General features: G+C 55.6%; 3 protein-coding genes across 6 annotated transcripts in view; all 3 read left to right on the plus strand.

Annotated features, from left to right (window-relative positions):
* EDA (ectodysplasin A) overlaps positions 1 to 1,314 on the plus strand; it is an 81,608-nt gene extending 80,294 nt beyond the window's left edge. For all 4 annotated transcript variants that reach the window (XM_075106562.1, XM_075106563.1, XM_075106564.1 and 1 more), the window contains exon 8: positions 98 to 1,314. In XM_075106562.1, coding sequence (XP_074962663.1) covers positions 98 to 349 — 252 coding nt within the window. In that variant the 3' untranslated portion in view covers positions 350 to 1,314. The remainder of the gene's footprint in view (positions 1 to 97) is intronic.
* A 5,244-nt stretch (positions 1,315 to 6,558) lies between these two features.
* Positions 6,559 to 9,940, plus strand: LOC142063156 (transforming growth factor beta activator LRRC32-like). Its single transcript, XM_075106566.1, has 2 exons — positions 6,559 to 6,715; positions 7,650 to 9,940. Exons 1-2 carry the CDS (start codon positions 6,596 to 6,598, stop codon positions 9,636 to 9,638), a joined length of 2,109 nt encoding a protein of 702 aa, XP_074962667.1. The 5' UTR covers positions 6,559 to 6,595; the 3' UTR covers positions 9,639 to 9,940.
* Positions 9,941 to 18,288: 8,348 nt separating this feature from the next.
* Positions 18,289 to 25,547, plus strand: LOC142063157 (protein Wnt-11b-like). The gene is made up of 6 exons (XM_075106567.1): positions 18,289 to 18,592; positions 20,999 to 21,230; positions 21,634 to 21,869; positions 22,290 to 22,567; positions 23,197 to 23,489; positions 24,270 to 25,547. Exons 3-6 carry the CDS (start codon positions 21,722 to 21,724, stop codon positions 24,442 to 24,444), a joined length of 894 nt encoding a protein of 297 aa, XP_074962668.1. The 5' UTR covers positions 18,289 to 18,592; positions 20,999 to 21,230; positions 21,634 to 21,721; the 3' UTR covers positions 24,445 to 25,547.
* The last annotated feature ends 942 nt before the right edge of the window (positions 25,548 to 26,489 follow it).

The following is a 26,489-nucleotide window of genomic DNA, read 5'->3' on the forward strand; positions in this document are numbered from 1 at the left end:
CCTTACAGCATAGGTGTACACAGTGAAGGGAATGTGGACTTGTTCCATGTGCACAAATACACTCCCTAATACCTTTCTTCTTCCTGCTTCACATCAGGTATACTACATAAACTTCACAGATTTTGCCAGCTATGAGGTGGTGGTGGATGAAAAGCCCTTTCTGCAATGCACTCGGAGTATTGAGACCGGCAAGACCAACTTCAATACCTGCTATACAGCTGGGGTCTGCCTCCTCAAAGCCAGGCAGAAGATTGCTGTGAAAATGGTCCATGCTGACATCTCCATCAACATGAGCAAGCACACAACTTTCTTTGGGGCCATACGCCTAGGAGATGCACCAGCATCCTAGATGAACTTGGCGTGTCCAAGGATACTCACAGAACTGCACAGTGCTGCTGTTCATAAGCGTATCAGTATTTCAGGGGGTTCTGTAATCCAGCCATAAAGAAAACTGATCCAGAGCTATTTATTCCTATATGTGAATGCAGGAAGCACAATTGTCTTCTGTGATTTGCATGGAGACTTGGATCAAAAAGCTAGTTGAAAAAGCGTTGTGAGGAAGAAAGGCTGTTGTGTCTGCCTTGTCTCAGTATTTCAAGTATTACTGCACTGATATTCTGCTCTGTGATCTTCACACGAGGCTTGTTGAGAGTGGTGTGGGTCTCTGCTTTTATGTTGCACTAGCAAGAACATCCCAGGCAGTAGCGGGAGAAGACAGGCTAATGTCAAAGTTGTCCTATCCAGGCGCTGCTGCTTCCGCACGCTAAGGAAAGCGAGAAAGGGGGGTTCTGGTTTTCTGCCTTCCCAGTTTGAACTGCAACGGCCACGGGATGCAAAGGGAGGTGAATAAGGCAGGGTCAGTGGTGTTTACATTCATCCTCAGGAGCGCGAGCGAAGAAGGCGAAGTGCCTCTACCTAGAGCTTGGGAAGCAGGCTGCAAAATCAGTAAGTGCGAGAGGAAGGTGAATACTTAATAGAGCAGGCTTAGCAGATAGGAAACTGCCTCCACATTCCAGAAATCACAAAGTCCCAAAGAAAATGCCGATTACTGGTTCCAGAGCCTCTGCTACTTTCAGCTCCTGCCATTACCCCAGAGGTATACCTTGCCCCAACAGGGGCTGCCTTAAAGTACTGCTGCTGTTACAGCAATTTGTGTTCTGTTGGGTTTTTTTTTTTTTGTCTTTTTAATTAATATTTTGCAAACCAGAACACATTTCTACAGGCTTCACCAAGCCGCGTAGAGCAGACACAAGTACTTGTGAAAACACTCTGAAGAAGTTTGTCATGTTTAAGAATAAAATTATTCAAACAGGATTTTTTTTTTTCTGTTTTAATAGCAACTGTCCTACTTTTGGATGTGGTTTTTATCCTTCCTCCCCCCACCCCTTTCCTTTTGGCACCCTTCTACCTAAAATGTTCTAATAAGTGGTGATGGAGTCTCTAGCAAAAAAAAAAAAAAAAAAAATTGTATTTAAAAAGTCTGGTCCAGCATGAAGTCACCACTTTTTCTTTTCTCTGAGCCCTGCTGAGTCTAGTCATAACTCGATTTCTGGTGACTAATAGAAGAGCTGGGACACTATTGTTTCTTTTGGCTTCTTGAGCAACGCTCTGCCGTTACCTCCCCTCAACTGGGGAGACCTAAAGCTATAAGATGTGCTCGAGCTGAGGAAGAGGCTGAAGCGCTAATTGCTCTTCTGTGGCGTGCCTTGGTTTGTGCTTGGTTGTGCTGGGTTTGGTTTGGTTCGTTTGGTTGGTTTTTTTTTTCAAACTGGGTTTCTTTTCAGAACATGTGTTTTTTTTTCTTTAAAAACTCAAGAGGGTAGTGAAGTTTCAGCCTATGTAGCAAACGGGGCGCGTCCCGCAGCGCCGTCTTGGAGATGACCTCCATCGCCAGGCAGAGGCGGCTCAGCCGTGGTCACCTGCAGGGACGTGGGAGCGGACGTGTCTCAGCTCCGCGCTGGAGCGACCGATCTGACCGCAGAAGGGTCCACCCTGGCTGAAGCATTCTTGGCTCTGTCGCTTTTCCCCATCCGTAGCGAGTGATCTCACTTGCCAAGTATTGCAGTTATTGGGAGATAAATATTTCTTGGGGGCACCCAGCTTTGGCTACAGCCTCGCTATTCACAGGAGGCGTGCAGTTTGTAAAATAACTGCATGAAAAATTGCCTGCAATTTCTTTTTCAATATGTTCTCCTTTCTAGCCTTAACATGTTGGACTAGTAAGAGCCTTAGGGGCACTTAACTAGTCTTTGTGGTTTATTTCCTTTAAAATGGATTAAGGAGGACATGTTTCTCTGTCAAGAATGAATCAGGACAACTGCGTATAGTGAGAGCATCAAGCAAATCATTAACAATTGCTTTAGAATACAGCCTGAACAGCGAGACTTAGGGGCAAGCATAAATAATGCAATGACTTGGGAGAGCGTGATGGACTTTGCATTTCTTGTCCCCCACTGGCAGGGTCTGGGATTTGCTCCTGACTGCGGCTGTGGGCAGGAGGAGGCAGAAGGAGAATCCCTCCCCTCTGTAAAAGCCCCGTGCGTGGCTGTCAGGTTCCCTCTCTGCCTGGGATGCGGACGGAGAGCAGGATGGAGCGGTTCAGGCTGCGGAAGGTGTTAACCTGCTTTTTCTGATGCTCGTGTTAAACCGAAGGGTGAGCTCAGTGCAGCCGAGCCAGAGGCAGGGAGTTGGAGTTGGACACAGAGTTGGAGAGCAGAGAACACCTTCCTGCAGGTGGCCTTGGTACCGCGGGCCGTGCTCATCCCTGGGATGAGCAGGTGGATCACCAGTCCTGTAGCAGCCGTGGAGAGTCTTTATACTTGAAACCCTTTGGCCTCTCTGGCAACAAGTTCTCCTTAATGAAGTATTACAGTGCAGGTTACCTAGGCTGAGGCACAGCTGCTTCTGTGTGATGCTTCTCTAGATGGTGTCTCACCATCTATGGTGCCTCTTCCCCTTACCTGGAGCCGAAAAGGCCTGGAAGCAGCTCAGGGGAGCGTGAGGAAGATGCGTATGGGAGGTTTTAACAAAGTCCAGCGGGAACAGGGCCTTGCTCCAGTCTTTCCTTCAGATGTCTTTGAATTTTGGTGTATCTCTGCTCCTAGTCTGGTTGAGAAGGAAGTGCTTCATTTATAGGCAAACGTCTGCATATCTGAGATGGCGGACACGAAAGCAGTCACCGGTGGCTTCCCGTGTGCCAGCCTTCCTCTCCAGTGGTACTTGCTGGCTCTGCTCTTACCTACGTGCCTTGGCTCTGCTGCCCAACTTTCGGCTGGACTCCAGCTGCAGAAATGTAGCAAGCAGATAATCGGTGTGTAACACATCGTCTGGAACCGTTGTCCATCCCATGCTCCTCTCTATGGAGGCAAATTCTAGGAAAGCCAGCTCGGCTGTTGTTTTTAGGACCCCTTTTGAAGGAACAATTCCCTTCAGTAAAGGCTTCCTACCCAGAGCAGCCTGGCTTTTGCTTCCCTCCAGCACCTTTCTCACCCAGGTAAGCGGTTGTGGTCCCCAACTGGGGACTTGGCAGCACCCTTCCACTGGCCGAGCAACGTCAGGTGCTTAGAAAAGGCCACCCAAGCTGCATTGAGAGGAAGATGAGCGAAGTGTGTTAGCTCATTCATGTTGCTTCCCAGTAAGAGGTGGAGCACAGGGAGTCCTTCCCGCTCGCTGCTGGCACCTGCCCTGGATCCCGTCCTGGCCCCGGGCAGTCCTGGCGCAGGCTTTGGGGGAAAGGGGAAGGGACAGCTGCACCCATACAAGCCTGACCCCCACCCACCCACCCCGTGTTCGTCCCTCCCAGGCTGGAAAGAAGCCTCTCAGACTCCCCAACAAAAGCATAATGGGAGAGGAGTTGTGGGAAGAGAGACATGGCTCCCCCCATTACCTGTTAGAGCTGCGTGGTGATATGCTGATGCTGTTTTGTGCTTCGACATCTTTATTCAAGACACTATCTGTATATAAAATATACATAATGTATATAAATTAGGATGTAAGTTTATGTAAATTGTCAATATTTTCTTTGCAAATAAAGCTTTTTCCTGATCTCAGTGCTCTGGATGGGACTTCCTTCCCCAGCCAAACCAGGAGTGGAAAGTCTTTTGACTGTGTTTGTGCGATGGGCCACAGCCGAAAGGTAAAGCTCCTCCTCTGTCCTTCGGGGAGGATTTCGTAGGCAGCTGCTGTGGCCGCCGCCGCTGATGTGAGAGGCACTGGTCCCCTCGCCGGACTCAGAGCTGCTCAACGTGCCTTCCAGCTCCCCACTGCTCTCTGCAGTCAGGGGAATGCACAGAAAACAGCATTTCTGTCACTGCTTATTGGGAAAGATGTACAGATTTGATAACCAGAGCCTCTCTGCCTCCTTAACGCCCAGGATGGGTGCAAGTGTCTGTCACCCTGCGGTAGGGCTGTGATGTTGGGCAAGTGGCTTCATCCCCTTTTCTACCAAGGCTCTGCCCTGCCGCTCATTCCTCCCGTGCTTTGGAGACGTCTCACGTGGGGGAACAGCGGCATGCACCTCTCTTTAACAGACCACCCTGGAGACCCGGGAGCCAGCCTGGAGGCCACGAGTGGCAAGAAGCACAGCATGCCCTGCGATTTGCAGGAGCAAATCTCTTCCCGTTCATGCTGTGCGGTTCGCTCTGCCTTCCGGGCGGTCAGCGAAAAGCCTCTCAGTGTTTGCAGAGCGCCTTGGACGGCTCTCGGTCCGCACTAGGCTCGCTCCGCCAGGCACTCCTGCAAAGGGAGTTCACAGCCTAGGGATGCAAATGCCCAGGGATTCTCCGCAGTCCCTGATCAAAGTCAGGGACTTTTCAGCTGATTTCATCAGCCATGTCTGCTGTGCAGACCCGTGCCCAGCAATTTGGGATGCAGGGAGGAGAGGGCCGGGGTTCCCCGGGCGAGGCGGCGCTGGGGCTGGGTGCGCCGGGGGCTGTGTCAGGGGCTGGAGCACTTGCACGCCGTGGTTCCTCCCCCACGCTGCCTTCCGCTTTCGGGGCTCCGTGCTCGGCCGCTGATGGGAGACAAGGGACGCTGGAGGAGAAGGTTCATCCAGAGGTCGGTGGTTCCCTGGCCAGAGCCTGCAGGATTTCACATCTGCACAGATGTGCTAGCCTTACCGCGCCTCTGAAAACAACGGCGGGCTGTTCGCTCGCAGCTGCCTCTGGCCCCGGCTGCTGCCGAAGCCCAGGTCCACCGCGGTTAGCAGAGAGGACGTCAGCCTAAAACACCAACCCTGGCCTTCAGGCTGAGCCCGCTGGCTGTCACCGCTGCCGTGCATGCCCTCGCTGGCTGGTGATGCTGGTCTGGCTCAAGGCTGAACCACATCCCGGAGGTGACAAAGTGCTCCCCACCACGCCAGCTGTCGGGCAACAGCAGCAGAAGCCAGGCTGCTTCATCTTCCAGATGTGTATGTGTATATATATATTTATATTTTTTTAAAAAAATATATAATTATTTTCTTTCCTGCCAGACCCATCTAGGACTAGAGCAACAGCTCTACAGCTAAAATTACAGCAAAACACATCCTTGGGCAACTGTGTGGCAGCCTGGAGGTGCTCCTTTGGATGGGAAGGAAATCAGCCACAGTGAGCCAAAACCCAAGCCAAAATGCAAGCATTTTGCAGAGCAGCCCCCTGAAGCATGCAGGGAGCACGTCCCCAGGGAGCATGTCAGCACTAGGTGGCACAGGGACACAGCAATGTCACTGCAAAAATAATCCCTGTGGGTGGGGTGCGGCTGCGGGCGCCCAGATGCAGGGAAAGTCCCCGTCTGGTTCCTGCTCTGGGTGAGGAGGTGACCCAGCAGCTGTCCTGGGGACACGGGGACATGGCAGCGAGGAGCCCAGCACTTGCAGTGCAGCGGACTCCTGGGGAGGAAGAGGCGGAGGAGGAGAGTGATGCCAGCTCTGCGCATCTTCTGGGAACAGGTGGCAAAGCCCCAGGGAGCCGTTGTTTCCCTAGGGAGGGGCAGGTGCCACGGGAGAGTCCCCTCGGATGGGCTGCAGCGGCATGGGGAGGGGAATTTGCTCTGCCTTCGTGCGGTGAGCTCACCTGCGGCCTCGGAGGTGCTGGGAGTCCCGCGGTGATCCCCGGCGGCCGCAGCCAGGAGCTCGGTCCCCATCTCGGGATGGCCGGGGAGCCCTCACCGCCTGCTCCTGGCACCCTCGGCACCAGCTGCCCAGCGAGAGCTGGCACAGGGCATAGCGTGGCCCTGGCACAGGGCAGAGGAGGCTGGGGAAGAGCAGGTCCAAGCAGGGGAACTCCCCCCAAACTTCTCGGCTTTCCCAAGTACCGACCTCTGCCTCCTGGCATTCGATTTCGGCCGGCCAGCCGGCCCATCACCTGAGCGCGGTGCAGCCCTGCCTCCTCCCCGTCCCGCTGTTTCTCTTTCCCTTCCTTGTGGCTTTGTGCACTGTTTTTCCCCCTCTGCAATCTTATGTCTTTCTTTTCCCACTTCCGTAGCTACGAACACCCACATGTGTTATCTCCTTCCCCCATCCCATTCTGAAGCCTATTTATACAGAGCCTGGCTCCTGCCCAGCTTGCCAGAGAGCACTGGAGGAGCGGGACGGGGCTGGCAGCACCCAGAGCCCAACATGCTCTTGTTTGAACACCGGCTGGCTGAAAGAGGATGCTTGCTGCTCTGGCTGCTCCCATCTGTTCTCAGAGCCCAGTCTAATGGGGAGGCGAGGCCCAGGTCCATGCTGTGCCAGCAGGTAAGGCTGCCTTCCGAGGAGCCCCTGGGCTGGGATGGCCCCAGAAGCACCGCCGGGTCTGAGCAGGGCTCCAAGCATCCCTGTGCACGGCGCAGGGTGCACCTCCTCACCAGGGCTCTCACCTCCCTCCAGCCTCCACCTCTTCAACCTTCTCAGATTTGATCTCCTCTCTGCTCTCCCGTCTCCGAGCCAGTCTCCAGCTAGCTGGTCCCGGCACCCAGCTGCTCCCATATCCCTGCCGTGCCGGTGGCACCTTCCAGCAGTCCCTGCCACAGAGGCGTCGGCTCGAGATGCTTGCTAAGAGGCAGGATGGAGTGCAGGGTCGCACGGGGATTCAGAGGTTGGCAAGGCAGTCAGGAGCCTGGACGTGGAGCAGCTGGTTTCTGGCCCCCGCCCCCGCCAAATGTGTCAGGGTGGGACAGAAACCAGCTGCTCCACGTCTAGGCTCCCGCCTCCAAACTGGCAGAGGAAACCAGTTTGGAGGGAGAGAGAAGGTGGAGCCCACCAGGAAGGTGATCCTTCTCTGCTCAGACAGGACAAGGATGCCCTGCACCAGTCCCTGGGCTGTCCCAGTGCCCTCCAGAGACTGGGTTTGCCCCACCGATGCATCTCCAGTGCTTATGCTACTTTTTTGCCCACCTTCCTTGCTGGGACGCAGGGGACGACAGCCAGAGACTAAGCCTTCTTCCTGCACCATCAGGAACATCAGCACTATCAGCCAGGGTCTTGGGAAGCCCACCTTAACCCTGGGGACACCCTCCTTGTCTCTGAGCAGGGGCCTTGGGTGGTGTGGCTCTTTCCCATCCCGGGCTTGGGAAGGGGTGGCGGTGCTCATGTCCGTGTTGCTTCTGCCCATCTCGGACAGCAGATGGCTTGGTTGGAGCTGTGGTTTGTAGCCCCTGTCCTGCTGACGGTTTCTCCTCTCTTTCTGCAGAGCCCCACGAAGGTGTCTTGCAAAGGGGTTGGCCTGCGCAAGTTTCCAAAAGAACTTGGCCAAGGAATTAAGTACCTCGAGCTCTCCAACAATTTCATCCAAAACCTCTCGGGCAGCCACATGCCAGGGTTCGGGCAGCTTGAGTACCTGGACATGTGCTTCAACCAGCTAGAAGCTGTGTCAGACACGGCCCTGGCTCAGCTGCCCCAGCTACACTCTCTCCTCCTGGGATCGAACCACCTGGACCACAATTACCTCGCTAACGGGCGAGCATTTCATCTGCTCAGGAATATAGAGGTCCTGGACCTGTCGGCAAATAACCTGGAGAGCCACATGGCAGGCTGGTACATCAGCAACCTCACCAGGCTGAGGAGGCTCGATCTCTCCGGGAATAAGATGACCAGGCTTCCAGCAGGGATCTTCTGGAGCACACCACGGCTGCGCAAGCTCGACCTCAGCAACAACTACATCATGGAAATCGAGGAGGGAGTTTTTGAGGCTCTGGAAGAGCTGGAGGTGGTGAACTTGGCTTTAAATTCCCTCCACTGTATCTCTGGCTTCAACCTCATGCAGCTGCGAGTTTTAAATCTCAGCCACAACGCCCTGGAGCTCTTTGCCTCGGAGGAGGGAGCGGAGCCCTACCTGCTTCAAGTGCTCGACTTGAGCCATAACAGACTCCTCTATTTTCCAGAGCTCCCCAAAGCCCATTATCTCACACACTTAAACCTCTCCAACAACCTTATTGCTTCCCTGCTCCCAGGCTCACGCCATCCGGGGGAGTTTGTGCTGCGCTACAAGGAGATGGCGAGGTTTAACAGGACCTTGCATACCACGGCCGGTCTGACACATGTAGCTGACTTGGATCTCAGCAATAACCGGCTGCAGCTGTTCCCATTTACCTTCTTTCACAGCCTGGACTCTCTACACAACCTCAGCCTGGCTATGAACTGTCTCCAGGAAGTAGCCAAGGAGCCGCTCACCACCAGCATGGGGCCCAGCGACTACTCGCCTGCGCCGCTGGAGCGTGCCACCCTCTCCGTGCGCTCACTGGACCTCCACAGCAATGCCATTCATGTGCTGCCACGCTGGTTTTTTGATTCTCTGCCTCAGCTGGAAACAATTGACCTGGGCTCCAACAGCCTCCAGCCTTGCGAGAGCCAGGGAAGTGATCAGGGAGGGAATTTGGGAGGGGGCTCTCGTGTACCAGCCTCAGGAGGTACCTGCACCCCCTTCTACAACGTGCCTCACTTGAAGCATCTGAGTCTTTGCAAGAACAACATTACCAGGCTGCACCCCTACGCCTTCAACCAGACCTCGCTGCTCTCCCTAGACCTGTCGGGGAACAAGGACTTGTTTGTGCCTAAGGAAGCCCTGGGGGGGTTGGAGTTCTCCCTGCAGAAACTCTCTCTGAGGGGCAACCAGATGGACGACAGCAAGGCAGAGCTCCCCTGCCTGGACACACTCAAAGTCTTGGACCTCTCAGGCAACCACTTGAGCCTTTTGCCCACAGGTCTTTTCTGCTCCCCGCTGGAAAGCCTGGACGTTCGCAATAACAACCTGCTGACATTGGAAAAGCCGGCGCTCGCAAGCTGGTCCCGCAGCTTGAGAGACGTGTCTGTTGCTGGCAACCCCTTCAGCTGTTGCTCGCTGGCCTGGCTGGACACGCTGCAGGCAGCCGGCGTGGGCGTGCAGGACCTGGACGAAGCCCTCTGCGCCTACCAGGACGAGAGCAGGAATTTCTCCGCCAAGATAACCAGCAGTCCTCGGTGGCTTTGTCCACGACCCAAGGGCTCCAGCTCTCTGGCTCTGCTCGTGGTCCTGATGAGCCTTTTCTTTCTCAGCTGTGGGGCTTGCTGCCTTCTGAAGAAAGGGCAGAAGTCGCTGAGGTGTACGGGACTGGGCAGCAACAGGGTGGGGGTCTTCCCCCACCATCCCAAAAGAGACGAGCCGCCCAAAGTGAGGCCAGCAGACATCATCACCAAAGTGTAGCCCAGCCCTGCGGAGCAGGAACTGTAGCGATCAGTCAGAACTCTAACTATTATTAATAACATTAATAATATTATTATTGTATTTTAGGTGTCCTCCCGTCACTGGTATCCTGCGTGTTTTGCAAACCCAATAAAGGGAGTGTGGTTGGTGCTGAGCTCTGGGCTGGGCAGAGGTGGTTTCTGGGCCACCCGTCCTTCTCGAGAAGGAAGCTGTCCCCATCTGCTCTGTTCCCTGCAAGAAATTAAACACGCTATAAGCAATTGTGGGTGGGTTTTCTGACCTGCCATCGTATGTTCTCATCACCCAGGACAAGAAACCAAGGCCTGCTTGTATCAATCTGCGCCCCCAAACTCATCACATGCTGATTGTGGAAAGGGAATCGTCTCCATTGGTGCCACCTGAGTGTTTCACAGCTTTCTCAGCAGTCACTCTCTGACTGTTAAGTAGGTTTAATAGCTCATTTAAATACCAACTCTTGCTCCTGAAAGCATTCCCCAGCGCTGGGAGGAGCAGGCAGCGGCAGGGAGTGGTGCCTGGTGGATGCTGTGCTGGAGGGATGGCTCCAGCAGTGGTGGGTTACAGCGCCGGCGGGGAAGGGGTTTCTGCAGGATCCTACATGTTTCTCCCCTGCCTTTTCCTGCCACGCTGTCATCTGAAGGATGCTGTGGAGTTGGCAGGGCTTAACATGATCCCAGGCACTGCTGCGGGTGCAGGAAGGAAATCTGCCCTGTCCTCACCCACTGAGATAGCGAGAATGAAAGAAAAACCAGTCTTGTGCTGTCCCTGGCTGATGCTGGGTCACTGGCTCTTTGGGGTGGGTGCAGGACGTTCCCACCCTCAGCGCCTGGGCTCCAGAGGCACCGGTGGCAGGGGCAGCTCGGTCCCCATCACGGGGGGTAAGTGCTGGCTCCCGCAGCAGCAGGCAGGCAGCAGAAAGGCGCGGTGCTGCTCAGGTCTGCCTGGCAGAGCTGTGGTCCTCGGTGCATCTGGCACCCTCTGGGCATCTGCTCCGCACGCAGCCGGCGTGTAACGTGAGGGGCTGGGCCCCCAGCTAGGGAGAAGGTGCAAAGCGGGGCAGCAAGCTGCGGCAGCAATGCGGAGTGGCTGCTGTCGTGGTGTGACGGGTGCCGTGCTCCCGGGAAGCACACAGTGGCCAGCCGTCTGCCCCGGGTGCGACACGTCCAGCTGCCCAGGGTGGAGCAGTGCTGCATCCCCCACGATAGCAGCCAGGCGCCCGATGAGCACCTGAAGGGCTGGCTGCCAGCTCTGGGGAGGGGTTAAAATAAGGCTGCAATGAAACCCTTTATGTTTCACATCCCTTTGGTTCCACCTTGAAAGTCCCCGGCTGGGCCAGGCCACCCACTTGTCAACACACCTGTTGGGTTAGAGGCTGTGGCAACAAAAAGGGCTTGGAAGTCACTTAAAATCCCAATTTCTTAACTTTCTTTTTTTTTTTTTTTCTTTCAAGCTTATCGTGGTTTTACTGTGAAGTAAGGGGCATTTTTGCTATAAAACATATGCCTTCCCCATGCTGCCCCTATTGCTGCCGGGGCCACAGCTTCCTGGCCTTTGATGGGCATCCAGCTCCCAAGGGACCCCCAGAGCCTTTGATGGCCCCACGTTTCCATCCCCACCTCAGTTTCCCTTTGATCTGGCACCCTGTGCCTTGCCATGGTGAGTGACCGGCCGTGTTGGTGCCTGGGGTGCGGTGGGGGAGCCTGGTGCTGCGTGCCACCAATCTGCAGGGACCTTTGGGATGGGCAGGCAGCCCACGCTGGTGAAAACCCAGCCTCCTGCTCGAGGGCAGCTCTTTGTGGATCTCCTGCTTCCACATGCACCCTTCCCCTTTTCGCTCCTGCTCCCATGTCCCTCTTGTTCGCCAAAGCCCCTGTGCGTGCCAGCCACCCTCCCTCTGCAAGCCTCTGCTGGCCCAGCGCTCCCCTGCTCTGTCCCCTGCTCCAGCGTGAGCCCCGGCTAGTGTCACCGGGGACACAGAGCCAGCCGGGCTCTGGGCGTGAGGCACAGCGTGCCAGGAGCCCCCGTGCCAGCCTTGGTCACATCTGCACTTCTCCTCAGCAGGGTCGCCCGTCCTCGGGTGGCACCCAAGCTCCCCGGGGCAGGGACGTGCTTTCCTGCCTGCCCGTGAAGCACTGCGATAGCAGGTGGGTGAGCTCAGCCTGGCTTCAGCCTGTCCCTAAGGCCATGCCAGCTTCCTTCCCCGTCCTGGGCACTTGGTGACATTACAAGGATGCTCTTCGGGGCCGTCTGGCCACAGCCCAAAATGCTGCTGTTGCCTCCGGTGGGTGTTTCTGGTACATTTTGTGTGGCCTCTGTTCCTCATTTAAACCCCCTCCCAAGGCTGTACTTTCCGTGCATGCAGCCGTAAGATGTCCTGCCCTTTGTGCTGCTTCTTCACCAGCTCCCACCAGCATCCTCCTCCCCTTAAGGCTTGCGGAGGGCTGGAGCCATGCGGAGCTGGGTGACTGGCGGGGACGCCGCGTACCGCTGGGCGCTCGGTCGGTGCCAGGCGCTGCCCGGGATTACCCAGCGCTCCTGCGCCGTGTTTATCCAGCGCTGTTGACACAGGCTGTGTCGTGTCCCCAGGGACCAGCAGCAGCAGCTGCTGGTGGTTGACCCGTGTGGGGATGGCGGTGCTTGGGGGCGGCGGGCTGCTGATGCCCCAAGTTTTCTCCGGCAATTATTGCACCTGCTCAAGCGTGTACTAAAAATAGGAGAAAGGATCCTGGTACCAGTTTCTCCCTGCAGGGAAGGCTCCTAGAGACACATAAAGCTTAGAGTAAGAGGGGTGGAAGGAAGACGCTGGCCTTGCTAAGGGACAGGGAGGCTGCCAGAGCCTGGGGGATGTAAGCTTTAAAAGAGATGAGAAAGCCTGGAGAACCCCTGAGACCAAAGCAGGGTCGAGAAGGTACAGAAACTGAGCCAGGGAAACGGTGTGTCGGGTTATTATCTTTATCGATGTCTGTGTGCTTTCCTGAATCAAAGAAAAACAGGATTCCAGGTTGCGGTCTCACGGGTACTGCAAGAAGAACTAAATCCACGTCAGTGCCGAGGGCAATGGCCCCTTCTTCTCCCAGCAGCAGGAGAAGCGGCGTGCTTTCAGTTGGCGAGGAGCAGGGCACGGGGCAAGTGCCCGGGGCTCCTGCTGGCACAGGGGACAAGAATGTATGACCAGACTGGCCGGACCCTGTCCCCGCGAACCGCCTTTGTGACAGCAGAAACCAGCACGGGTTACCCATGAGGACAGGAGAAACCCAGCTGTGGTGCTGACTGGTGTTAATGGGAGGCGTATGTCCTATGTTCAGCCCGAGTTTCCCACAGTTTAGGGAAAATGGTTTCCTTATCCCAGGGCTGTCTCGGCACCTCAAGCTTTTCCTTGATCGAAAATGAGGGTAGAAGATCTGTAGAATATTGAAGTTCAAACACATAAAGTGATGATGCCAAAAATGTTGCATTTTTCATGTCAAGCTGTAAGACATTAGGAGTATAAATTTAGGTCTGAAAGGACAGTGGTGGCTGAAATATTGTGACCATTTACAAGTTTTCTAGAGAACTAGTTGAGAAATCCAGCAAAACTCATTCTTTCCAGTGGAAAGCCTTCACATTTCACTGGCTCTGCATTTTCAAAGAAAAACAGATTTTATCAAAAATTTCCAATTAGCTGTTCTGCTAACTCATGTGGAAATTACCTTGTCTGCAACTAACTTGAATTCGAGGACTTTTTTTTTTTTCCCTTTTTCCTTTTCTCTCCATGGAGATGAGAGCCAGAGCCTCATCTGCTGCAGGAGCTGAAGAATTTCCTGGTCGCTGGCTGGCAGATATTGCTCCTCAAGCTGCCCCTGCCTGGCAGAGCAGGGAGAGTGCTCCTCATCCTCTGCATTTGGACGGAGCACAGGTTAGCCTAAATCTCCCCAACTCTCCTCCAAGATAACATGCTTTAGGCTGTTGCAAGGCGTGAAACCGTCGTGGCAGTGACTGCTGTTTTCCTCCCAGCAGCTCCTGCCCTGGGTCCCATGCAACAGAAGAGCTCAGGTAAGTCTACTTCAGAGCACAGACAGCAGCAGAACGGCTGCTGAAGGTATTGTTTCTCGTATTTTCTCCTGATATTGCTGCAATCTGCATTCCCAGATGTGGTTGATCTCACAAACCACTGTCCCCTTACCATAGCCTGGCTCCCCGCGGCTGGGTGCCTTTTACGTGCCCCTAGCTAATGCGGCATTTGCTCTGCGGCTCTGGGATGGGGCAGGAGGATGGTGGCAGTGGCTCATCCCCTTTGTCACCTCCAGGACATCAGCCCACGTGTCCCTCCCATTCGTAGGGCTGTGCCGCCACTGCTTTCCATTATCACTCACTGCCACAGCCTCTTCTGCGTGACTCAACAAAACTCCCCTGGCAGCTATTTCTAGCCTAGTTAGTGAGGTCGGACGTGTTATTCATGACACTTTCTTCCTCTCTGGTGGGGCTCTGGCCAGGCTGGGACCTGCCACCAGCTCTCCAGCACGCAGACCTTCAGCCAGAGGAGGCTCTGGCAGGGAGCAGATGGCAACGTAGCTTCCAGCGTCTCCCCTGCCTTGCAATGTCCTGTACTGCCTTCCGCAGCGTTGCTTGCCCAGGCTGTCCTGGGCTGCTGGGGCGGGAGTGCAGATGCCAACACATGTTCAGCAGCTGGATCCCCCCAGCCCAGCGGTCCCGGGGCCCTGGGGACAGGGCGTGCTGCAGAGCCTGCTCTGGGTTTCCTTGGTGTGTGCTGCCCGCAATGGGACACTGCTGCGGCCGCAGGCAGCCCTGGCCACAGCAGCTCATGAAGTGTCACCAGGTCCTCTGTCTCCTTACAGCTTGAACCCACAAGCAGGCGCAGCCCTGCGGTCCCTGGTCCCAGCTTTGGGCTTCTCCAGGCAGATGCGTGGGAGCACCCTTGCGGCAAGCGGGAGAAGCCACGGGGCCAGGTGGAGCTGGAGGGCAGCGCTGTGCTTAAGTGGCTCTGGAGGAGATCAGCTGGCAGGAACAAGTCCTTGGAGGTCCTCGTCACCCCCAGCCTGTTTCTCAGTATCCGTCCTGTGGTGAGGTCACTGACTCCATCACTACATCGGAAAGAGGAAGGAGGATGGTTTCACTAAAGGAAAGCAGCCCTCTGCAGCAGGACAGTCACCTAGCACCAGGGTGGCCCTCCCCAGCATTCCCAGCCTCCAGAGGGGACTGGATGCTCCCAGGCGCCCACCTGCAGCAGGGATCCCATCCACAACCTCTGGGACGTGGCAGGAGCTGGCCAGGGAGCATGACCTGCCTCCTCCCCAAGACGTCGGGGCCACATGACAGCGTGCCACCTCCGCCTGCGTCACCACAACCCGGCGCTGTCACGGCCTCCCAGGCAAAAGGATGTGACTCCTCACGCGGTCGGTCGGTAGGTGAGCATGGGGTGGGGGAGCGCCAAGGTTGCCAAGGGCTCGAGGGCTCACGGGGCACACTGATGGCAGGGGAACCCCTGGAAGGTCCTCGCACAGAGCTGCCTCTCCTGAGCCTGGAAGCCACAAGCCATTGCAAGCTGGGATGGTGCATGGCAAGGGGTCCCCATGTGCTTACGAAGGCCACAAACCATTCACGGGCATTTGCTTTGGCCCCTGTCCAAGTCCCAACAGTGGGACACGCAAACCTTTGACCCTCCAGGACAACTATTTGATGTTCCTCCGGTAATTAGCTTAATCCCAGGGGCAAGCCCTGTGTGCAGGCTAAGCCCTGACCCAGCAGCAGGTCTTGTCCTTGCCCTCCTGCAGGCTCCTCCTTGAGCTTTCCCCTCCTGGTTGTGTCCCTAGGGCAGCCAACACCAGGCAGGCAGGCAGTCTGGGGGTGATGTTTCCCAATGTCCTTCCCTGCTCCTCGCCAGCTCCTCACCAGCTCCCCGCCGGCCTTTCCCTCCTCTCAGTGCTAACAGGCGAATCCCCAGCAGCACAGCTGCACTTTCTCCCCGTGGTGGCTCTCCGGCATGGGCAGGCTGGGGAAGGGAAGCCTTTCTCCTGGGCTGGGAATCCCCTCCTGCTCTCCTCCTTCCCCAAGAGAGAGCAAGACACGGAAGGGGAAGGGGTATTTTTAGCACTTACCCTACGGTTGTTTCAAGGATTGAGCTAAGAAGAGGAATTGACTTCAAATGAAGGATTGCTTTTGCTTTAAAAGGAAGCTGTTTTTTTCTTTTTTCCTACTACTTGGTCATTGCAAAACTTTCCTGTGAAGAGGGATTTGTAAAAATCACCTCTCGTAGGAGGCAGCGGGCTCGAGCAGGAGATTGGGCTCAGAAATCGCTGGACGCTCTTCCCTGTGCTGGCACTGGCTTCTCGTGCCCTTGCTCAGCTCCCACGGTGACCTCGCACCCCAAAAGAAGGGGACAGGGAGGTACTAAGCCCCTCTGCCCCAGCGCGGATCGTGGCTCCCAGCACTTGAGAAGCTACAAGATGCCTCCACCTGCCAGCCCGTCCTCGCGTGTGTCCTCTCTGCATTCCTGCTCTCCAGCAGCTTTTCCTGACTGTTGCTCATGGCTTTTCCTAAAACCCATGGGATCCCAGGTGCTCTCGCCTTCCCAGCTGCCATCCGACCCCAGTATGTACTGGCCATGGCAACCCATCTGAGATCCTCCAGCTCCCAGACTAAAATTGCCATCCACACCTTGAGGAGTTTGCCTGAAAGCAACATGATTAATGGGGGGAAAAAGTGCCTTGCTGTAACGTGAGCGTTGCCAGCACCAACACAGCAGGCAGGAGCATGGTGAAAGCAGGTTTTCCAGGGATTCTGGGGGAGATGGTGGCCCTTAAAAGCAAAACCACTGGCCAGAAGGTGGCAATATCCCCTTTCCTTTCTGGGTCTGGCACTGCACAGAGCCCCTTGTGCCGGGGATGGGTCCATGTTGGTTTGGAAGCTCTAACCCAGCTCAGACCCCACTTTGGATTGAACAGCTCAGGCAACGGCAGGACAACGCTCGGTGTCCCACCCAGGTGGTCGGGCATCCCCGATGTCCATCTCCAGAAGCTCAGCCCACACCAGCCGTAGCAGGAGCTGGTGGTGTGAACGCCACAGCACCTATGGCCAGCACGGAGGAGGGCGTTCAACAGCGGGGAGTGCAAAGTCCTGCCCCGGGGAGAACAGCCCCAGGCACCAGAATACTCTGGGGCCACCCAGCTGGAAATCGGCTTCGCCTACATAGCAACCCTAGACCTTCGTCCCCCTCCACTTGCACAGAGGTAGGCTTGCACTTTGCCCACCTTTGTGTCTTGCTCAGGAGAGATTAGGGAGCTGCTGACCTTCCTGACCCTCTTGTCTGAAATCCTCTGCCGTAGGGTCTAGTTGTGCTGATGGTCGCTTTTTTTCTTGGGCGGCGTGGGGCATTTCCAGGCAGCTGATGAGATAACATTAGAAATCACACCAGAAGGATTAGCATCTCTGGGAGAGCCTGCGTTCCCACTGAGACCTCCTCATCCCTCAGCAGAGATGTGGCATTGGGATGCTTTGAAGCAACAATCAGCAAAGCAGCTCTTCCTAGCAGGCTGGATGTAGGGCACCTCCGCAAAGGAGTCCAGGGCAGATTGACTGTAACTGGGAGGGACTGGAAGCCACTGGAGTCCCTGCATCCCTCTGGCTGGAGTCTGGAGAAGGAGGTGTCTGGTTAGATGTGCCCAGCACAAGGGATTGCCTTTGCTTGGCAATTCCTGCCTTGCACGTGCTTGGTGAACTGCTGCCCTCCCTCTGCCCGCTGAGCACATGATGGGCCAGAAAAGCACCCAGGCGCCTCCCAACACCGACAAAAGCAGCTTTTCCTGGTCAGAAAATTCCTAATCCCTTCAGAAGCAGTTCAGATTTCCCCGCAATGTCCCCCTCAGGGCCCGAGGCAGTTCCCCGTTCCCCGAGGCTGAAAAGGGAACTTACAGAGAATATGATATCATAACATCAGAATCCTCTGGGTTGGAGTGAAAGAAGCTCTTGGGCTAACATGAGGGAGAAGTGTAGACACCGTATCTGATTGCAGGTCAAGGTAAGAGAGGGATCTGCAAAAGCTGTGATTGGGAAGGTGGGATGTCGAAGAAATATCACGGACTTCCAGTGCGCAGTGAGTACCAGCAGCAGCGAGCTGGGTCAAGAAAGGTGAAAGCTGATCTATGTCACTGTGGTGAGACCAGTCTGACTTCAGTCTCCCCAAGCACAACGAGTAACTTCGTGGCAAAGGACCCCAGCTTTACCCCAGGCCCTAAGGAGTCTTGCAGCACCCAGCTGCTGGTCGAACGGCAGGGCCCCAGGCACCCCGGGGTGCTGTCACCCTGCCCCACGCAGCACCAGCATCTGGCCCCAACAGCGGGCGCTGCTTCATGGGGCATTTCTACCTCAACTCACAGGGCCCTGTGATGTATGTAAGTAAAGTCCGTCATGGCAGGGACTTCACAGAGACTATGAGATTGCAGAGCCCTCGGCAGAAGCGGATCAGGTTCATCTCTGCCACCTGGGACTGGCACGAAGGGCCCAGAGGGGGTTTGATCTTACATGGGACAGCAGTACCAGGACCCAGGTACCACTGGAGCAAAATAAACAGCAGCTTCCTTAAGTAGCGGGGATGCTGGAGGAGACATTGGGCTGATGAGGGAGCAGCTGAGTCGGGTTGAAAATCCGGAGCCTTGCAGAAAACCAAGAAAAAAGTGAATTGCATTGTGGAAGGAGTCAGGGTGCTTGAATTGTGTCTGGGACCACAAGGAAGCCGAGGGAGTGAAAGATGCTATAGGGACTGCCCAGGCTGAAACAGCGTGGCATGTCCTGACAGGCGTCATCTCCTCCTGGCAGGTTTCCCAGGCGAGCCTGCTCCTGCAGAACATCCCGTGGAGGTCGGTGCCTTGCCAGCAGATCACATTGTCCCTGTGGCTGGATAAAGTCTGCCCAGATGCCTCTGCTCGACCTCCCTGCAGGCCGTGAGTTACACATCCTACAGCTGGGGACCACTAACTGCCCCAACTCTTCCCCCGCGGGGCAATAATCGGGGCAGCAGGGGGGCAGGACCTGCCCTGCTCTCCCACAGGTGCCGGAGGGCTCCGTTGTACCTGATGCTTGGTCAGAAGGGGCTGGGAGCAGCATGTGCTACGGGAGAGGGAATGCTCATTGCTACCTTATCCCATAAAAACAGGCAGACTGTTGTTATTTTAATCAGCTTAGTCCTAGTTTTAGAGACAGAAACCAGAACATGGGGTTTGGTGTTTAGGGAATATAGACTTGGGTTATCCCTTGTCCTCTTCAACAGGGACTCTGCTTTCTGCAGCTGGGAAAGCATTTCCCACCCTGAAATACTCGGGATAATTTTCTAAGTACCGGTTGCAGTGAGAAAAGGCTCCTCTTGCCCTAAAGCAGGGACTCCCAGCCCCACAGTGCTGATGCTCAGCCGGTGGCAACACGGCCAGCTGGATGTCCAGGGAGGGCAGACTTCCCGCTCAGACCACGCCGAAGCAGAAATCTGTGGTTAGCACTTGCTGGCCTCCACGTGCCCTCTGCAGAGGCACCCAAGCTGTGCGCCCTGATGAGCAGCTCAGCAAATTTGCTTTTGTCCTGTATCTTTCCTACTCCTGCTGAAAAATCATTCCTTAGCCAACAAGAGCTTGCTGTAACTTTGGAGCCCTTTGGTGTCAGTTCACAGGCATCAGGGAGAGGAAGGTTAATGGGATCAGAGCCTGCCGATCCCAGGAACACTAAACACAGCGTCTCTTTCTTTTCTCTCTGTCCTTTAATTAAGCCCCTTGTAACTCTGCTTGGGATTTGGGAGTGACCTCAGTGCTTTCCTAGCAGGACCCTTCCTCATGGGCCACTGCACCAGCACAATGCACCTTGGCCTTTTCATCCCGAGGGGGTAGTTTGGGAAGGTCAACGATTCAAGTTGCGTGTCCTAATTTTAGTGCACGTGATAGCAAGTCAAAGGGAGGTCATGGGGGGGTGCTAGCCAGCCACCCAGTTTTGTCCTGTAAAGGGAAAGCACCTTGCACTAGAGAAGGGAAGTTGCAGCGCGAGGGAGAAAGTAAAAGCCCAAAGTAGAGGTCTTCAACCTGTGACTGTTTCCAAAAGAAGCTGGTGTCAGCTGGACTTGTCTCAACGTCACCTCCCAATGTGAGAAAATATGAGTCTACCTGGTTCCTGAAGGTCTTCACAGCAGCAAGGATGCACTTTTCTGACTTACGGAAGTGAAAGATTCAGAAAAAATAACACCTTGTGATAAGCGTGTACAAGCCATGGAAATGTCACACCAAACCTGCTCCTGCCCAAGCAGGCACCGTCTCCCTGGCTGCATCATTTCTGCCAGCTCTAATCTGGTTCCTGCAATGAAATGGGCACTTCTGCAGCCGATACCTGTGCCCAGTGCTGCCTCACGGATGTGCACACATCAGTTTGCCCACAGCACCAGGCAAACTCTCCCCTCTGGGCTGTCTGTGAGGCAGCCGGTGGACTTTAAGCTCATTTTCTTGGCCTGGAGAGGCAAACTGCTGTGGGCCCTGGTTATGCTGTTTTCAGGAGCTTGGAATCAGCAGTACACATCAAGGCATTAGTCCTGATCCAGCAAGCCCAGCGACAGGGTCAAAGCAAAGTCCTTTAGCTGTCCCTCCTGCCCCTGTGCACTTCAGGGTGCGGAAGGCAACAGAAAGCCCCGTGCCAACTATGGACTGGGGTTTGCGGCACTGACAAGCTAAAGACAGCCCCACGCTGAGTTAGATCCTGCTCTGACCACATCTTTTCTAATGGACACGTTCCGTTTTAGGGCTGTTTCTCAAGTTTGCATGGGCAGGGCTGTGGAGCGGAGCATGGAGGAGGGAGTCTTTGCACTGCAGCCCAGCATCTTCCTGCAGCAGGGAGAGGTTGCTTTAACCCCATTACTTTGAAATGTGCTTGTGGGCTGCACGCCGAGAGCCCTTCCACATATCCCCTTCTACCCACTCTCTTTCTCTGCAGTTATGAAACCCATTAGCAGCTGCCGATGCCTGGTCAGTAAGTTGGTCTGTCTGTAAGCAAAGGGCTGGGGCTGACGCTGCGATGTCGGTGTCTAGGGACAGGAGTTCCCCACGCTCAGCCAGCTTCGGTCCCAGCACAGCCTTTGGCTGCGTCCTCTCCAGGCTGGTGAGACCAGCGCCCACACCCTTGATGGCACATATACATGGTTAGCGCAGGCTCCTTGCTGTCCTCCTGGGGCTCCGGAGGCAGATGGCTGAGAATTCCACTCTTTCTGGTTAAAATGTATTTTTTAAAGCTTCTTGCAAAGAAAATAAGAAAAAAAAAAAACCCAGAAATTAATATCAACCCCTTCTGCCTTTTACTAATCTATCCCTTTCTGATTCCTGCAGCGAGTTAGAGAGATGAGTTTTACCTGCTGAGCAGAGCCATGTACTTGCTCCGTGATCCGCTGGCTCTCCCGAAGATGCCAGAGGAAGAACGCCACGCGCCCCCCGTTGTGCGCAGCACCTCTACGCCTTGCCGGGGCACAGTGGGGTGACACACCAGGCCCGATGCCCCCCAGCTCCTGGTCACACAGAGCTGCTCCGTCCTGCAGTGGGGCACGTCTTAATCCCTTCCCAGGTGCTGTTTCGGGGATGGTGGCAGCTAATAACAACTGTAGCCCCCCCCCCCCCCCCGGCCCTATCCCGCTGTGAATGGCACCGAAACCGCCTTTGTTCCCCTCCCCGGGGGGAGAACCGCGCCCCCCGCCGCTATAAAAGGGGGCGGCGGTGCCGAGCGGCCCCAGCCCCGGTCCCGGCCCCAGCCCCGGTCCCATCCCTGGCCATGGGCCGCCCCACCGCCGCCGCCGTGCTGCTCTGCCAGCTGGGCTTCTCCGCGGCCATCCAGTGGCTGTGAGTAGCAGCCCTGGGGGGGATGCACCCCCTCCCCAGTGACCCCCTTCGGGGCTCCCCCTCTCCAGCTGGGTCCCCGGAGGGATGCCTGTGGTCCCCCAACCCCGCTGACACCCATCCTCTCCCCACAGAGGGCTGACGGACAGCGGCAACGGGGTGGCCTGGAATGAAACCCACCACTGCCGGCTGCTCGCCGGGCTGGTGCCCGACCAGTTCCAGATGTGCCGGAGAAACCTGGAGGTCATGCACAGCATCGTCCGGGCCGCCCGCCAGAGCAAGAGTGTCTGCCAGAAGACCTTTGCAGACATGAGATGGAACTGCTCCTCCATCCAACGTGCCCCCAGCTTTGGCCCTGACCTGCTGAAAGGTAAAAGTTGCTTCATCCGCTGCGGTCGTGCTCCTCTTTCTGCCCCACGTCGCTTTCCAGGCTTGCAGCACTTTAATATACAGCGCTGCTGTTCAGCTGATGGGCGTCAATTTTGGAGAAACTTGCTGCTGTTACACCGGTGTTAATCCTATGCAGCTTAGGTCTGCAGGAGATGACAGGCAGTAACTTCCATTTCAAACAAAAACAGCTGCTAGAGGCTCCAAAAAAAAATGGGGAAGAGGTGGGGACACAGGCTGTATACTGACAGGGTAATATAATGGGTGGCACAGGTTAAAAATACAGCACAAGAAAAACCCTGGGTCTTGGTTTTATCCTGTTGCATGAAAAAAAAACCATCCTCATTGAAGAGGAATGTTTGGCTGGGCAGGGAGGAAGGACATGTTCCCCCCTTCTTCCCAGGAACCCGGGAATCCGCCTTCGTCTACGCCCTGGCTGCCGCTGCCGTCACGCACTCCATCGCCCAAGCCTGCACCTCGGGGGAGCTCCCTCTCTGCTCCTGCGGCTCCGTCCCCTCAGAGGTTCCCGGGCCGGACTTCAGATGGGGTGGCTGCGGGGACAACCTTAGCTACGGCCTCCAGCTTGGCGCCGCCTTTGCTGACAGTCCCTTAAAATCCAGCAAGCTGGGGACACAAGCGCTCAAGGCCATGAATCTGCATAACAACGGGGTGGGCCGGCAGGTGGGTATGGTGCCCACCACCCGATCACAGCAGCCTGGGGGGCAGAGGTGCCTAATGTCAGGCAGCAGACTCCAGCCAGGCTGTCGGGATGCTGTTCTTAAAGTCAGGAGGCAACTAAATGGTTAAAATGGAGTTACATGTGCTTGCGGAGACATCCCCCACTGCTACCCTCCCCAAACATCCCCACACCCTTTCCACAACTAGGGGAAGATATCTGCCACTTCACACCAGTGCTTCCAGTACTTCTTTCCGCCCCTCTGCTGGCAGCTGAGGCCCATCCTGCCCTGCTCCCGCTGGGCTCCCCAGCCCTGCGCAGAACGGTGGGGTGTTGTGCCTTCATGCACCCGTGTTCCCCCAGTGAGGCCGTGGCCATCCTGCACCCATTTCGCCTAGGGAAGCCCCACTGCAAGCTCCAGCAGGGAGTTCCCCGAGGGTTAGGTTCTTATCACAAGGGGAATGAAGCAGGGCTGAGCCCTTGATTGCCCCATTATATTCATTTAAAGGTGGCAGCAAGCAGCTGAGCTCTTTCATCTCTTGAAAATTCACATGGATGCTCTTGCAAATCAGTCGGTAGGGTGGGTACCGGGAGAAAGCAGAAGCAAATTAATCTGTTTTCCTGTCCTCTGCAGGTGCTGAGTGATTCCCTGGATACCAAGTGTAAATGCCATGGTGTTTCAGGCTCCTGTTCGGTGAAGACCTGTTGGAAGGGATTGCCAGACCTGGGTGAAATCGCTTCTGACCTCAAGTCCAAGTACCTGACAGCCATCAAGGTGACCCATCGGCTCATAGGGCCCAGGAAGCAGCTGATACCCAAAGAAATGGATGTCAGGCCAGTGAAAGAGACGGATCTGGTTTATCTCATCAACTCCCCTGACTACTGCATACTGAATCTCCACCTGGGGTCTCTGGGGACACAGGATAGGTAAGAAGCTGCAAATACCCTCTAACTCAGCCTCCCATTTCATGAGTGTCTGTATCATCGGGTTTGAGAGCATGCTCCGGGAAGCTGGCGTGGATGGGGACACTGTGGATGGGGACACCACAGGGACTGCTGCAAAATCGTTGTGTCTTTAAGCCTCAAGGAGGGCAGGAAGGTAGGTACAGAGCTATGCAGGTGTAAAGGCAAGGGAGAGCCCTCACTGACAGCCCCCCCCCCGCCCCGCTCCATGACAGGATTCATCTGCTGAGGAGTCAGAAAGGAAAATACCACCTCTCCCTGCAAGCCTTTGGGTGCTGCCTGCCAGTAATGAGAACGGTTCAGCAGTCCTTTGTATCCGACGCTTCCCCAATGTCTCCTTTCTGGAGCAGGGGAGGGGGGAGCTTTTAGAGGGCTGGGGAAGCCTCACCTGAAGGCTGAGCCAGGGCTGTCTCAGGGATGTGACTTGCAATCCCTGTTAGATTGAGCGGTAGCAGAAGTTCTTGGTCTTAGCCATCCACCCTTCCTTCCCATGGGAAGTTCCTGCCCCCGGCGTGATACAGAGTGAGTGTGCCCAACCTCAGCCACAGCTGCTCAAACACCACCGTAGTAACACGAGCCGACATCAACCCCAGGTTGCGAGCAGACCCCTGCGTCTCGCTGCCTCCTGCTATGAGGACGTAAACTCTGGCAGGAGGCCAGGGCAGGTAGCCGTGGTCAGCACCACCGCCATGGGTGGGCAGGAACGCTCCCTCAGCTCCCGCTTGTGCATCCTCCCCTCGACAGGCAGTGCAACAAGACCTCTGCGGGCAGCGACAGTTGCAACCTGATGTGCTGCGGCCGCGGCTACAACGCCTACACGGAGGAGGTGGTGGAGAGATGTCACTGCAAGTATCACTGGTGCTGCTACGTGGCGTGCAAGAAGTGTCGGCGGAAGGTGGAGAGATACGTCTGTAAATAACGCCAGAGGTGTCACGGCAGGTGGGAGGACTCCTGCGCCCGTATCCTCCGGGGCTCAGCTGGAGACGGAACGACAACGACAAGGGATGCTCTGAGCTACGGGCTATGCGGGAAGCCTGGACTCTCGCATTACCACGGAAGACCTCACACTGAGAGAGATGCCTGGAAGCCTAAGACCAGGGGCCGACCTCTGCTCCATCTCTCCGGAGCAAGACAAAGGGCTGCCCCCCTGCAGCTGATCGAGAGCGTCCAGCCCTCTGTCTCCAGCTGGGGGCAAACCATTTATCACTCCGCATGCACAGGCCCTTTTCTCCAGGGGTGAATGGGGACCTTCAGCTGCCATTGTCTCTCTGCAGGAGGTTTCTGACAGTGGCCTGAAAGCCAGGAGTGATGGATGGGAAGGGGGATAGAGCGTTGCCAGTTGGGAGAAGGCTGCAGGGGAAGAAAGCTGCTTCGGGTGAGGGGGTCATGGGTGGCTCCTTTCGGGGCAGGTTTCTGCTGTGGGCTCATCCAACACCACTGAGCATCCTTCCTCTGGGGCAAATACTGGTCCAGTGCCCTTTGCAGCACCTGAAATGAAGACCAGGCTTGGACAAAGGCAGAACTAGTTATTGCTCCAGGAGACAGAGCTTATCAATCCTCCCCACAACCTGCTTGGAGATCGCCACTGCTGTCATGGTAATGAGCCTTCATCTCTGACTGATGATGGCACGCATACCTAGGGACAGGAGCGGTCCCGGAGGCTGGCGAAGCTTGACAAAACTGCACCTAGCAGCCTTGTATTAACAAGGCATCCATGGCAGAACTGTAGTTCTGCCCTCTGGGCTTGTGTTGGAGGTGGAAGCCCACTCAATGCATGGCATACTCATGGCTTGTCCTTCCTGCCTCTTCTTCCAGACCACCAAGGTCTAAGGCCCACTCTTTCCACCCCCTGAATACCAGGTGTGCTGGCACTCTGGCCTGGAGAGAGAGCCTTTAGCCTCTAAACTTAATGTAAGTGGGGTTCTGTGTGTGTTTTTTAAATAAATGTATTACACTCTACCTCTCTGTGATGTGTTTCCTAGGACAACCTCCTTCCTCCACCTCCTTCTCAGCTGGCCACGGAGAAAGCAAGCCTGTAAGGAGAGCATAAAGCCCTGCCGTGCCTGTACCCTTACATGCAGACGGGGACCAGTTCAGTTTTAACTCTTTCTGCTGCTCATTGGCACAGGTTTGCCTTTAACGACAGATATCTGTCAGCCTCAGCTACCACGCACACATGGAGAAAAACCTGTTGGAAGGTTTCTGTCGCTCGCTTCCTCAGGTCTCTGACCAGCCAGCCAGGGATCCGGCTTGCTGGGATTCAGCACTGGTGGCTGGAAACCGAGGCAGTCTGGGATTATCTTCTGATCCTTGTGAATGTGGGCTGGACTAGCAAAGCGGGGTGTGTGTGAACAGCAAGGGGTGGGGAGCCCGGCGTGGGGGCTCTGCGGGCCCCCCATTTCCCCTAGCACAGAAGCTGGCCAAGCACTTGCACGGGATAAGAGATTCCTGGTCATGCAGCCTTTGGAGAAAAAGGGTGAGTCTGTGTATTTACACAGGTGCTGAGGAGAACCCGCTGCATAAGGAGGACAGGTAAACCTGATGGAAATCCTAGGGCAATTTTCTCCAGCTCACACCATGACCTTGAGACTCTGGTGTCTTTGCGTGCGCCTTGTTTTATTTGTGGTTTGCACTGAATGGAGTTGGCCGTGTTCAGCCCCGAGTCCAGCTGTACGATTACTCATTTCCATATTCATTCAATCATTTTCAATAGCCTCTGCTGGGTCACGGAATCAATTCGTGGGCTTTTATTGTGAACCGTCCCCTTCACTTAATGTGCTCCAGGTTTCTGTATTAACGGTGAATAAGAGCTGAGAGGCAAAGGTGGCTTGAGGCAAGCCTGGGAGCTGGAAGGTGAAATGCTCAGGGGTGAAGCATATGCTCACATAGTTAACCAAGTGAATTAACTATCATTATCAGTTGTTAATGTGCCATTGACTTGATCTGGCTGCTGACATCTAGCCT

Source organism: Phalacrocorax aristotelis, chromosome 11 (assembly GCF_949628215.1).
Source record: "Phalacrocorax aristotelis chromosome 11, bGulAri2.1, whole genome shotgun sequence".
NCBI classification, from domain to species: Eukaryota; Metazoa; Chordata; class Aves; order Suliformes; family Phalacrocoracidae; genus Phalacrocorax; species Phalacrocorax aristotelis.

Excerpts from the sequence above, each read along its gene's own strand:
- LOC142063157 (XM_075106567.1), top strand. The coding sequence starts at position 21,722 with ATGTGCCGGAGAAACCTGGAGGTCATGCACAGCATCGTCCGGGCCGCC. Across the intron at positions 21,870-22,289 it reads TGGCCCTGACCTGCTGAAAG|GAACCCGGGAATCCGCCTTC; the intron begins GTAAAAGTTGCT and ends CCTTCTTCCCAG. Across the intron at positions 23,490-24,269 it reads TCTCTGGGGACACAGGATAG|GCAGTGCAACAAGACCTCTG; the intron begins GTAAGAAGCTGC and ends TCCCCTCGACAG.
- LOC142063156 (XM_075106566.1), top strand. The coding sequence starts at position 6,596 with ATGCTCTTGTTTGAACACCGGCTGGCTGAAAGAGGATGCTTGCTGCTC. Across the intron at positions 6,716-7,649 it reads GGTCCATGCTGTGCCAGCAG|AGCCCCACGAAGGTGTCTTG; the intron begins GTAAGGCTGCCT and ends CTCTTTCTGCAG.